Below are 13,475 nucleotides of genomic sequence, written 5' to 3'. Positions count from 1 at the left end.
GTGTGTGTGTGTTGGTCTGTGTGTGTGTGTGTGTGTGCGTATTGGTCTGTGAGAGTGTGTGTGGGTGAGTGTGTTGGTCTGTGTGTGTTGGTCTGTGAGAGTGTGTGTGTATGTGCGTGTGTGTGTGTGTGTATTGGTCTGTGAGAGTGTGTGTGTGTGTGTGTGTATTGGTCTGTGAGAGTGTGTGTGGGTGAGTGTGTTGGTCTGTGTGTGTGTGTGTTGGTCTGTGTGTGTGTGTATGAGTGTGTGTTGGACTGTGTGTGTGTGTGTGGGTGAGTGTCTTGGTCTGTGTGTGTGTGTGTGTGTATTGGTCTGTGAGAGTGTGTGTGTGTGTGTGTGTGTGTGTGTGTGGGTGAGTGTGTAGGTCTGTGTGTGTGTGTGTGTGGGTGAGTGTGCTGGTCTGTGAGAGTGTGTGCGTGTGTGTGTGTATTGGTTTGTGAGAGTGTGAGAGTGTGTGTGTGTGTGTCTGTGTGCATGGGAGCGTGTGTATTCCACCCACGCCACCCCGCAGCCTTACAGCTCTCCCAGCTGAAGCCCTTTCAGACAGCTCTCCAGCCGAAGCGCGGTGCCCAGACAGAGCAGTGCTCTCCCCACAGGCCCTCGAGAGGCTCCAGCCCACAGACAGATGCAGCCGCCGCTCGCGCCCGCGCCGGGGCTCAGCCAAGCCGCCGCGCCTGCCGGCCTCAATGGAGGCGTTTGAGCTGTGAGCAGCAGGGCCGCCTCCCCGCTCCCTGCCAGCTGAGTGGGCCGGGCGTGCGGCCCGAGCCGACGTGGGAACCCCAGGCCGCTAGCAGCTCCTAGCGCCGCGCTTACCGCCCTCAGCCCCCCTCATACCAACCGCTCCCTGAAGTTACTGAAGTAGCCCGACTATGTGCGCGAGCTGCCGCTCAGCTCCAGCCACAGATAAGCTGAAGCATGACAGCGGAGGACATGCTCCTGTGTCCTGACACGAGACCTGTTACTCTGCTCTAATCTACCAGCGAGCCCACCTGCCCGTCTGCGTATGGCTAATGGAGTCGGCACAACTGGCTGAATCTGGAGGAAACCGCTCCCCTGGCTGAGACAGACACTGCGGACCATACCGCCATCCGGCAGGTCACCTGACCCGGGGAGACGAGCACAAACCCGCTGACCTCCGTGACACGAACAGGCCCCGAAAGAATGCCCAGCTGAGCGCTTCTATCACACAGAGACAGCGAGCCAGAGTCCCAGGAGAGAGGCCCGCTATCCTACAACTGCTCAGGGAGGAGGGACGAGGGGTGGGGGGGTGGGGAAGCGGAGGAAGGGGAGGAAGGAGGGAGGGAGGAGGAGGGAGGCGGTAAATCTGCGAGAGAAGTCTCAGCGTCTAAGAGCTCAGTGTTTCTGCCAGCGCTCCCCTGGCTGCCGTTAGTCTCACACACAGCTGTCACAGCAGCCGCTCCCTCTCTCCTCCCAGGCCGCGGCGCGGACGGCCGGCCCCACAGGCTCGTTACGCAGCGTCTGCACCCGCGCCAGCAAGCAGGCCGCCGTAAACCTGCTTTTAGAAACGCTTCAAACAGACGTTTCAAACAGACGTGCCCACACTGGAGTCTGCATGCTTGGGTAATTACTGTACCCAGCCTTTTCCGTCCAATCTGATAATCGGCCAGACGATCAGCGGCAAAACCGCCACACACCCTGCTTCAGCTCAGATTCATGAGGAAACTAACAGTAGTGGTGTGCACGCATGCACTCACACACACACACACACACACACACACACACACACTGCAGCTCAGAGCTTCAGTCAGGTTCAGTGGAGGAGTATATCACCCAGGTGGGGCACGACAGGCCGTTCCGTGCTGATCCCTGGGGAGACCTGCCCTGTTCAGGGTCAGCAGCGGCTGGCTCTCAGCAGCAAGGGGGGTGGGGGGCAGGAAGCGGTTATGATGTCACCCGCCTGCCCTGCGTCTGAGCTTTTCAACCCGCTGGCACAGAGCCAGAGTAAACACAGGCCACGCGCCGGCCCCCTGTGCTGTAACACAGGCGTAAAGCATGCAGAGCGCAGAGCGCTCGCTATAAAGGCCACAGGGTCAGAGACAGCGCCAGGGGAGGGGAGGGCGGGCAGCAGAGAGCAGAGAGACAGAGAGAGTGAGAAGTACAGAAAGCAGAGAGAAAGAAAAGAACAGGAGAGGGGGACTGTGGATAAGGGAGGGAGGGCAGAGTATCAGGACCAGCTGCACTGCAGGTGTAACCTGAACGGGAGCATGGGAGGGACCGGCAGGCTAAAAAGGGAAAGGGGTGTGGCTAATGCTTAAGTGGGTGTGGTCACACAGTTAGGGGTGGAGCTGAGAGACAGGGGGCCGGGTGTAGTGTGACAGATAGGGGCGGGGCTGATATAAAAGCTGTGATGTGAACCCCAGCTCAGACAGCCGTTGGGCTCACAGGTAGGAGCGGCTCATGGCTGAGAGCCAGCGACGGCCGTGCACACAGGGACCAGGGCCCGCTCTGCGCCTGGATCCCGCCGGAGCCCCATCCCTCACCCCGCCCGCGCGCAGGCTAACGCGCGCTAATGATGCGGCCCTAACGCCGCCATCATTACCGCCGCCGCGCTCCTCTCCCGCGGGGGTGATGGATGGCCTCCCCCCCTCCCCTCTGCAGCGGGCCATGAAATAAACCACAGGGAAGCACATCATCAAGCTGGCCAACACCTCCCTCTGTCCTCCTCCTCCTCTAACTGCTGGGCCCCAGGAACAGGACCTGCAGCCCCCCCCACTCTCTGCAGAGGGGAAGATCAGACTCGGGCCAGATTTGGAAATCCCTGCTGATCCACACCTGCCTCTGCACTCAGACCTACAGCGATGCATCTACAGCCTGCTCACTCCGCACAATATGACATGAGGCCATTTCAAGCCAGACATCTACTCAGGTGACAAAAAAAATGTAAATATAAAAAGCCGGCTTTGATTCTAAAGCGGCTCTGGCTCTGGTCCCTTCACCGTGGGCAGCTCGCCGGAGTCGGACAGAAACGCGGCTGTGAGGTTTATTCAGCGTGTGAAACCCGAGGCGTGTGGGGGAGGCGCGGTCAGTGACGCCGCACACGTGTGTGTGTGTGTGTGTGTGCGTGCGTGCGTGTGTGTACTCACCGCCTCCGTGTGGATGGGGTGCACGGCGAAGAGCAGGGCGGTGAGGAAGGCGGGGCGGCTGTCGCCGAACACGCTCCGCGCGCACGCGTGCATCAGCAGCGCCGTCACCGCGCAGTGCAGGCACACGTTCACCAGGTGGAAGTACAGCGGAGTCACACCGCCCAGAGCGATGTTCAACCTGAGAGAGGGGGGGGGAGAGGGGGAGGGGGAGAGAGGGGGGGAGAGGGGGAGGGAGAGAGAGAGAGAGAGAGAGGGGGAGAGGGAGGGAATGAATGAGGGAGAGACAGAGGGAGAGAGGGAGAAACAAGATAGAGAGGGAGGGAGGGAGGGAGGGAGAGAAAAAGTGGCAGAGGGAGGAAAGGAGAGTTGGCCAGTGTTGGAACAGTTTTCTGACACCCAGCCCAGTCTGCATGAGGCGGAAATTAAATGCTTTGCTGTATACGGCCAGCCGGGCTCTGCTGTCACCCACAGGTGCAGGGGTTAAGCACAGCCTGTCAAACCCGGATGAAAACCAGGGGAAACCGTTTGCACTGAACGGGCATTTATAAATTGTGGAAACATAAGCACCGTCGTGACACTTTGAGTGCACTGGAGAAACACAAGTACAGCGATGTGAATGTACAAACACTTTCAATTCTATAGTTTTATACACAAGCACGCAAATAACCATCCGCTACTCTTCAACAAATCCTAACAGGCTACAAATCTAGCCTTATGTGTCATTGTTTATTCAACCAATAATAAGCCAACATGCAGAAGCCTTGTGTGAAAGAGTAGGTGCACTCGCACTGCTTCCGTATCAACGACGGTAATTAGAACCAGGTGCTGCTCATCAAGGTGATAATTAAGAAGTGCTATCACCTGTATATACATTTTTTAAACTGACAGTTTACTCTGGAGCACCCAGGTTTGAGAAATAAGGGGACACAAGAATACTGAGCCGGGGCAGAAGGGACCAGCGGCATTAGGACCCTGGAGAAATTTGATTACGGCTGAATTCCAAGTCACTGGACCCGGAAAAAAAAAAAAAGGAAAAAAAAAAAGCAATCCGGGCCTGTAGTGCATTCCTCTCTGCGTTACCCTCTCCACATTGAGAGAGACAGGAACACCTGCATGCCGGCTCAGGGGCTCCCACCTTCCATTAAACGAGGTGACGCCGGGCAGGTGGAAAGCGCAGGAAGCTCCGCGCGTCCTCCTCTTGAGCCGTAATGGCTCCTGGCGGCCGGAATAACGCGCTGCCGTGAGCGGTCCGTTTTTTATCCGGCTCACATACCCAACAGGGTTTTTTTTCCCCAGTAATGGATTTAATTAAAGTCCTTTTCAGTGTGTTTTCCTGCACCCCCCCCCACCCCCCACCCCCCCCATTCCCTCTTCAACCAGGCTGCCGCCAGAAAAATTGATCCATTTTTTGGTTTTGGAGGAATTTAATACAAAGAAATAGTAAAAGTACAAAACAAATGAGCGTGCTTTTCTCTAATAGAGTACTGTGACTCCGCGGAGGCCGACAGCGCTGCCTCTTTCAGAGTGATGTGTATAAATTACTCTAACAGATGGAATGAATTTCAAAATAAGAAATTCGGTCCACCAGCTGCACTGGTTAAAAAAAGAAAAGAAAAATCCTCTCAACTGCTTTCCATTTTCAACTCAAGGCCAGTAGTTTCCAGCAGCTTATTTTAATTATGAGATTGCTTGGGGAGACCCCAGCGAATGGATATTAAATTCAGAGGGAAAAGCATGTTTTTGAGATTCCAGATTATCTGGCCACACCCACTCGCCGGGCCCCTCACTCCGGCCCAGAGAGAACGAGGGCGACGGGCGGCCCCGCCCAGAATGCCGACGGGACCCGGAGCTGACAGTGACACATGAGAAGCAGCGTCCCGGCCCGCGCGCTCACCCGCTTCCCCATTCAGCACGCCAGATGAGCCGTCTATAATTGATGAAGTCATCTCTCTTCGCCTCTCCATACCCTCTCTACCCTGTCACTCCTCCCCTCCCCCCCTCCCTCCCTCCCCCCCCTCCCTCCGCTGCTCCGTGAGGGACGGCGTCTGCGTCCTCTCACCTTGAGGAAGATTTGTCCGGAAGCGTCGGCGTGCCGCGCAAACAGAGCTGCGTGCCGACCATTCCGAAGGTCACGAGTATCAACTGTCTCTCGCACGATCGAGGCCAGTCCGTCGGCACGGCAACGAAACGCAACCGGATACAACAGCCGGCAAAGCTGCCAGGTAAAGGTGGAGAATGTCACCAACACTTCCAAGCCACTAATTAAAGTGCCTTCAACCAGGGGGTCCTGCTTGGAAAATGGAGTCAGTGCGTGTTGCATGTTCACTGAAAGAGAAGCTTTCCCCCCAGAAGAGCCTGGAAGGATCTGGAAAGGCTGTTTTAGGGGAATCTGCCATTCAACCAGACTTACACTAAACATCTATGTGCACATCGCTGCAAAAATGCAGGACGCTTCTCCTCACTTTCCCCACACACACTGCAGTCCCTCGGTTGAGCTGGTGACGGTCACTGCACCAGGACAGCTGCAGCCTGCGAGGGCAGCACAGCTGACAGCGCCAGTCTCAATATAAAGAACCAAAGGAGCAGATAGCAATGGAACCACTTCACAGGATTCCTCACAGAGAAACAGCAAGACAACCTACATGTGCACAAAAAAAATAGGTATAGTCCTCTCCCCCATTCATTCATTGAAGCAGTTTTGACAGGCCATTTTGCTGTCATTAGTTTGACTGTTGTACGATTGTTGTACGTTGCATACATATTCATATATTCATGCTCCAAAACTGCGATACCAGAGCAGTGGGAAATGACAAGCACTACTTGTAGTGGCCTATTCGGTCTGAGCACTACTCAGATGTATGCGGTGCAGCTCGCGTTTCAAGATAATTGGTTTTGGTAAATGAGCAGAGAGTCGTTGAAGATATGTGAGTAACTTTAGGCAAATGCACCGAATGGCTCACGCTACTACGATCGTTTCCCACGTGACAGAGCCAGAAACGCCTTCAGCAAGCAGCCAGATGTTGATCAAAAACTGCCGCTTTTGTCCGTCTTTATTTCAATAATAGTGTTAAACACACGAACTTTACCACGTACGGTTACAACTTCATCCGAAAGTGAACTTATACGAAACAAACCGGTTTGATCAAAAGTGAAACCGCTAGATTTCAAGATTGCTACGCAACAAGTGACCCACGAAAACGACTCTGCAGATCCACGGTCGATCGCTATAGCCCCCTGTATTATCATTTATAACTTCCCTTTTATTTCGCATTGCACTTTTCTCCATATTATTATTTTTAGAAGCCATGGTTGAACAAATGATTGTTTTCACAACATGCCACCAAGTTCGTTTGTAAAGGGATCTAGATGTGCATACACATTCCGTAGGCTACTTGATCCAGATGCCCCTACTCAAAAGTAGCGCTTGTGAACTTGTGGTGTCATGAAAAGTACACCTTCAGAAAAATCTGACTCCTTAGTTTATATATTACTGACCAAAAAGGCAAGCTTTCAACAGGCGCCAGGGAATCACAACGTAACATTCACTGGACGAAAGCTACCTTTCCCGACCATCTTTATCATTGCAACTAATCCAGATGTGAAGCGCAGAGAACCAAAACACTGCACACCCGACACACGGGCAAGCTGCTAATGCGTTTGCTTATCAGCTCTTAAAACAGACCAGAAACAGAACTTACTTGAAGGTGAGGATACACAGCGGTCTATAGGATTTGTGGCTGGTGTTATCAGCCATTCTCTTTCCCCAGAAGTCATTGAAGAAAATGTTGGCCAGGCTGGATCCCGGCCTGACATCGGGGTTGTTGATGATAGCCCAAACATCGTCGTGCACGAACTCCCCTCGCAGAGAGTTACTGTAGCACAGTGCGCAGACGAGGACCAGTACAACATAGCAAAAAACTCCTCTTCCTGGTCCGAAAAGCACGGACAGAAACAAAGGAGGTGTAATCTTCTCTCGGCGGTGTGCTGTCATGTTCCCCCTCGGCTCGCATGCTTGATATATTTGTTACAAATACTGTATCCGTGACATACCATTTCTCTCGCGGACATGCAGGCAGACTACAAGTAGCCAGCCTGTGAAAGCACTGTCAGAGAACGAGCGGCGAGCAACCGCCTACTCGCGCATGCGCTCTGGCAGAGAACGGTTCGCTACTACCTGCACACGTTAAAGCCAATAAACCCGGGTGTTAATGAGTAAAACAGATGCTCGGACGAACTTCAATTGGACGGCTTAATGTGAGACATATCTAACGAGCATCAACTTAATAGACTTAATAGACATAATAATAATAAGCTTAATAGACACACAGAGCAATAAACATGAGTGTTATCCACTAGGAAGGAGCTGGCTGAGTGCAATCCGAGGTAGTTTATTAGCCTAACTTTATCAGAGTCTTGTTGCCATAAGCACTGAGAAATAATTTTAAAACATAACCAAGTAAAAACAAGTTTGGTTTATGTAATTTGTCTGTCACTCTTGAGCACATTTGAACCACATGAAGTAGCTATAAAAATAAAAAAAACAGCAACAGACCTGAACCAACTTTGATCTCTACTATCATTCAGACCAGATCAGAGGTTAATGCAACACACTTCACAAAACTATAATAAAAAATGCATTTTCATAACTGAATAGAGTGGAAGTTAAAAAGTGAATTCCTAATATTTCAGCGCTACTATGATAATAATAATATTGACTATAATCTATACTGCTATAATTTACTATAATCTTTACTATAATAACTATAATCTTTACTTTATCATGCTGGAACCGTACCATTTTGTTACTAGAAAGGGACAGACTGATCCTGCAAAAAGCTGCCTTACTGCCCCACCCAGACGCACCAGGCAGATGCTACCCCAACTGTCCTTCACCTTAAAATGTATGTGCATCGCCCAGTCTTTCACCGGCTGTGCCAGGCGGTGCTGCTGACACATTCTTCAGTGTCCATAACCGTCCCCAAGTAATGTACAACGCCTGCAGAATATCATTACCCTTCCAGCGGCAATCTGGCACACCGTCATTCCAGTGAGCCGTGGTATTTACCCTCTAAACATTTATTATCATGATAGATATTAGTCACTTATATTTGCGTTGCATGCCAGACGGTGGCCAATCGGATGCAGACAGCCTGCTACTTAGCACAAGAGAGCCTGGTACGCTAATTCAGAGCTCCTCGAAGCGCTCGACGCTGACAAAGTGATGCAACTGTGTGCCAACGCGCTGCGCGGGACACAAACGATCCACTTTCAGAGCCAGTGTGTTTACGGTTTAGAGTACAGAAAGCAGGTCTGCGTGCTCTAAAATGTAGTGCGTCAATCTTGGGTTTACTGCTCGTACCCCTAAGCCGAAAATCGACATCCTGCACGTTTCAAGTAAAAATCTGTTTCCAGTGCAAATGGACCGGCTGAATGTATCTAAACCCCACTGGCATGAAAGCAATTTTGCTCCAAATACAATGATCTATGTTTATTGCCTGAGAGCCCCACCGCTGACCAGCTGAAGGTGACAGATGGCGAAACTAACTGGATCAGCACTGCACACGTGCAACGCTCAAGTCCTAGCAGGGAATTTTTTTTTGCCGGGACAACCACACATCCGTTCACCTGACAGCGTGCCAACAGCCTCTTCTCACAACAACGTCTCAACATTTTGTCCTGCGGTAAATTCCATAACAAATACCATATGTGCGCCTTCAGAGAAAATCCTCGAACGTTCGTCTCCAGGCGTCACCATGTAATTACGGATACTTTTTTTTTTTGGTGGCCCCCTTGTGGTCCCAATAGAAAACTGCACCCTCAAAAGGTATCTTGGGGACACGCCTGCGTTACAGCACCCACTCTAGCGGTCTCCGTCCCACTTCAGCATCAAACAAAGCAAGAACCTTAATTTCCTGATAGCAATGACAACTCACATTTAACATTACATCATATTTATACAGTGACTTCCAAGGTCACTCTACAGATCCAGGGTTGCTGCATTTAGCAAACGACCATAATCATGTAAACCCACAGTCCCCTGGCTGAAGCATTGTTCACTGATCCTGTCCTCTGTGGTCAACTGTACCCAGGAAGAGGACTTAATAGATTAGCCGCATCTTTCCCTCTCTGTTTGATAACTGTGCCCCTAGATGGCATCTAATTATAATTAGGAATAATACTGGAGTTACGTGGGGATTAGTATTAATTGGATGAGATGCCTGCGTGGCGCTTTTTTAGGCTGAGCGCTGTGGGACGTGTTGCTCTTGCTCACCTTGTTCGCATCCTGAGGCGTTTACCTGGTTCCCGCAAGGCTTCCCACGCAGAAACAAAGATGGCCGCCGTCTCCCCTCACCTCACCTGCACGGAGACGGCCTCACGGCCTCGCTCAGTTCAGTTGGCCTTGCGGTCCCGGGCGGCAGGACGACACAGGGGGCACGAGGGCCAGGGTTGCCAAGGGGACGGTGTGGCACTCAGAAGGCGAGGGGGTGGTAGCAGCCTCACTCCTGAATGCCTGCGTGCAGTGTTGCATGATGGGAGTCACCCCCTTACAGTACCATGGACAACAAAGCTTCCTTCTGCAGCATCTACGGCCAGTCATTTTATTTACACGCACACGCACACACGCACACACACACACTCTCCCATACAACACAAAGACCCGTTGTTTCAATGCAGCACGACACAATACTGTAAAAGGACACCGCTACAAGGACTTACGTTGCCGCCAGATTTTCTCCCAAATTACTTACAACTGGATCATTGATCATATATCACTATCGATTGTATGCCTTGTGGAAACGCATTTCTAATAATAAGTGAGGAAAAAGTGTAGGACACAGAGCAACTTTGCATGCAGATTCAAGGTTAGCGGCAGCGCAGGCTATCCAGGGCTTTGCTGTCCTGGATATCCAAACAAATTTATATCAAGCAAATCTGTCAGCCGAAGCCTAATGACTAAATTTAGTTTGTCTTCAGATTAATTCCTCCTGACTCACAGGATGATGGGTAAAGAATCAGGCCCCTGTTCCCCTGGAGACTGAGTGCGGCTCTGTAACCTTGACGAACAGCTGCAAGGTTGGAATTTTTTAACAAGGGAAAACAGGAACAGAAACAGAGTCCAGAAAAAGAGAGATCTGCAGACAGAACACAAACGCTGAGCCTTGCGAACAAATAAAAGGATGTATTTCAATGTGTTCATAGAGACCCTGAGATGGGCAAGCTCATTGTGATGCTTTCCAAAACATTTTGTTACCAAAGGTGTTGTGTGGTTTGTTTTCGTTGGGAGATTAACTGACTGATAACACGTGTACACACATGCCCAAGTGGTCTACACCTTTTAGGGGGCACCCCACATTGCCAAAAGAACAAGAACTCCAAGGCAGGGTTGGGAAAGCAAAACCCAGCAACTCGGATTGGTGCAGAAAGCAAAGTCGTAGCAGCACTCCAAAAACAAAATAAAACTGCAGTTGCAGTTTGGAGCTTCAAACGCTCAGGTGGCACCTCAGACCCGCCAAAACATCAATTTTCACAGAAATTCCACCGCCACTCTGTTCTCTTCAATGCGCGATCCGGGCCTGAAGCCACAGAGCGACCGGGGTCAAGCCAGAAACGATCGGGGTCCCGTCGGAAACGCGCGGGTCGGGGAGCTGAAGCGCCGCCAGACGGACAGTAACGGGAGGCGGAAACGTCCAGACCCGCCCCCCCCCAGTATGAGGCAGATGTCTTCAACAGATTTAATCTCAGCCAGCTCGGAAGGGAGGTGGATATATATGTGTGTGTGTGTGTGTGTGTGTGTGTGAGATGGGGGGGCAAATGTGAGCAGGGAGACCTCACATTCCGTAATTGGAGAGGAAAAAAGAAAAAGGGAAAAAGCATTAAAGGAAGGGGGAAGAGCAAACCTCTCTTGCAGCGTGGGCAGAGACGCAACCCTCTCGCTGGGAATACAAAATACACACCAGGCTCCGTACGGATACGCCGGAACCAAGAAACCGTCCAAAATGGACAATAAAAGATGGGAAGTAAGGAGTTCCATTTCCCCTCTTGATGAAAAGAATGAAAATGGAGGGGTCCTAGAAGCAGCAGAATAAACGGTCTAAGTGCATTTCAGCTCTCGAGTGCTGCATGAAATATGGCCTGAAATACCCTGGCGGCTCCACTACCTGCAAAAACACGCTCTCAGAGGAGATATCCCACAAAGACCAACGGCAGTTAGAACTGTCAGTCTTTTGAGTTTAGCTCATTGTAAATCCTCTGGCTACTGGGGAAAGGCGGCGAGATCCGAGACTTCCTCTAGGTGTCGACTCTGGTTTGTGAGTCATGGATAATGGTAGGGCTGCGTACGCATGCGTGTGTGTGTGTGCGTGTGTGTGTGTGTGTGTGCGCGTGCCAAAACAGTTTAAGGCCGGACATAAGGACAGGACTGACATGGGGCCATGGCTGCATGCACGCACGCATACCACCAATTATACACACCCACATACACATATCCAGACACATTTCAGGCACGCGGCAGCAGTTGGCACGGTCAGAAACGGGACGACACACACGCGCGCACGCACACACACACACACACACACACACACAGAGGAGTGCCAGAGGCTGAGATCTGAACCCTGCATTCCTGACCTCCTGTGGGAATGCAGAACGCCAGCAGAAACAAACCTCAAGATGTTCCCATCAGCTGCTTCCAAGTGTCAAATGGCGCAAGAATGCAGCTTTGTCCTTCTGTCAAAGCCACATTATTTTTGTCTATTTGTCTTCCCAAAAGATCAGGGCAGAAAAAACAGGCCCATTCCACACCCAACAGCTCAGAAGCTGCAAAACAGATCCAGCGATAACTTCTCCATGACATTATCAGAAGAAAGAGCTGTCATAACCAATCAAGATAAGCAGAACCAGCGCTGATCCACTCTACACAGATGTGCGCAACAGGAGAAACCACACTGTTCCACAAGCACAAGAGACCTGCACAGCAGTGGAACCTGCACTGTGATGATGTGCTTCCAGCTTATAAATCTACAGCCAGGGGCTGCAGTCCCATTTAGTCATTTTCACTGAAGCAATAAAAAAAGAAAGAAAAGAAAAGCTTGAAATGTCAGACTTCACACAGCTTTCAGATCACGAGCCTGGTGGGAAGAACCGCCTTTCATTTGCACAATCGCAGCACTGGCTCACAGACGGAGACGACACGGTGAAAAGGAGCAGAACCCCAGGGCACTGCTGAGGGGTTCGCGGGTTCAAATCACTTGTGGTTCCCGTCTACTGTGCCCTGAGAAAGGGTACGAGTACAGGGTGCTGACCTCCAGCAGCGATCCGGTGAAAATAGGGCCAAGCAACTCGCAAGATGCGATACTCCACGTGCCGAAACATGCGACAGGAAATGATCACGTCCTCATGACGCTAATAAACGATGTCAACTGCATTTTGCACGCACGTTCATTTTTTTAATACGCTAACAAAATGTTTTTCTAGCGTTGGAACACAGTGTCTGAAAAACAGAAGGGGGAGGGGGGGGAGGGTTGTGATGCTGCGATTGATGTCTGATAACAGATCGGTCCACGCAGTAAATCCCATCAGGCTCGCTTACTCTGCTGACATGCTGCAGCAGAGGCAATGAGAGCGAGTCCCTGTCCTGAGCTCACCTCTCGGGATGCTGTCATTCCACCTTTTCACTCACAAACACACACACGCACACGCACGCACGCACGCACACACACGCACACACACCGAGCTGCGCAGGGGTATGACCGCCCCGTAACGCAGCCTCGACGGCGCACACACACCTACGGGGACGCCACTCGGTCGCAACCGTCCCACCGGAGCTTCTCCCCGTCCCTCGATGGAGACGACCCCAAAAAGACCTGGACCCCAGCCGAGGGCGGACCGTCCCGCCCCATGCCAGCCCGGCCCCACGCGCGTGACGTCAGCCCCGCCGCGGACGCCAGCCTCTCGTAATTTAATCTCACGCCCGCAATCACCCGCTCGGGAGGGTAATGGAGCGCGGCAGATGTGCGCTAACGCGCGCGCGGAACACGGAGCTGATTAGCGAGCGGGCCGGCCAGGCGGAGCGCCGCGCCCAGCGCAGCAATAACAGCCTGAGCGTGAGGCCAGGTACCGGAGAAACACACGGCCAGCTTATTTTAGAAAACCGCTGCTTTAAAACAGCGGGACAGGCCCACACCTGGCCAATGACTCACTCCCCACCCCCTGGCCCAGCCATCGAAGGCCCCCACCTCGGGAAGTCTGCATCAAAATGAAGACAGCTTTTTTATTAAAAATGGAGAAAAATGTGCGCTGACCAGTGTGTTGAGATACGGCGTGGATGCAGCAGGAAAGAGGCGTGATGTAGGTGTGCTGGGCGCCGAACAGCAG

At 51.8% G+C, this 13,475-nt stretch overlaps 1 protein-coding gene across 4 annotated transcripts in view; it reads right to left on the bottom strand.

Annotated features, from left to right (window-relative positions):
* tmtc1 (transmembrane O-mannosyltransferase targeting cadherins 1) overlaps positions 1-10,793 on the bottom strand; it is a 57,977-nt gene extending 47,184 nt beyond the window's left edge. For 2 of the 4 annotated variants that reach the window (XR_004763647.1, XM_035401870.1), the window contains exons 1-2: positions 6,803-7,769; positions 3,105-3,282 (exon numbers count right to left, since the gene is read on the bottom strand). Coding sequence is in view for 3 of the 4 variants with exons in the window: in XM_035401870.1 (XP_035257761.1) it covers positions 3,105-3,282; positions 6,803-7,095 (471 nt within the window). In the remaining variant the exon portion in view is untranslated. Of the gene's footprint in view, positions 1-3,104; positions 3,283-6,802; positions 7,770-9,375 lie in introns of those variants that run through there. The other 2 variants (XM_035401872.1, XM_035401871.1) reach the window with 2 other exon arrangements.
* Between the last annotated feature and the right edge of the window lie 2,682 nt (positions 10,794-13,475).

This window comes from Anguilla anguilla, chromosome 19 (genome assembly GCF_013347855.1).
Source record: "Anguilla anguilla isolate fAngAng1 chromosome 19, fAngAng1.pri, whole genome shotgun sequence".
Lineage (NCBI taxonomy): Eukaryota > Metazoa > Chordata > Actinopteri > Anguilliformes > Anguillidae > Anguilla > Anguilla anguilla.
Note: the sequence above shows the minus strand (reverse complement) of the source record. Positions and strands in the feature narration are given on the sequence as shown.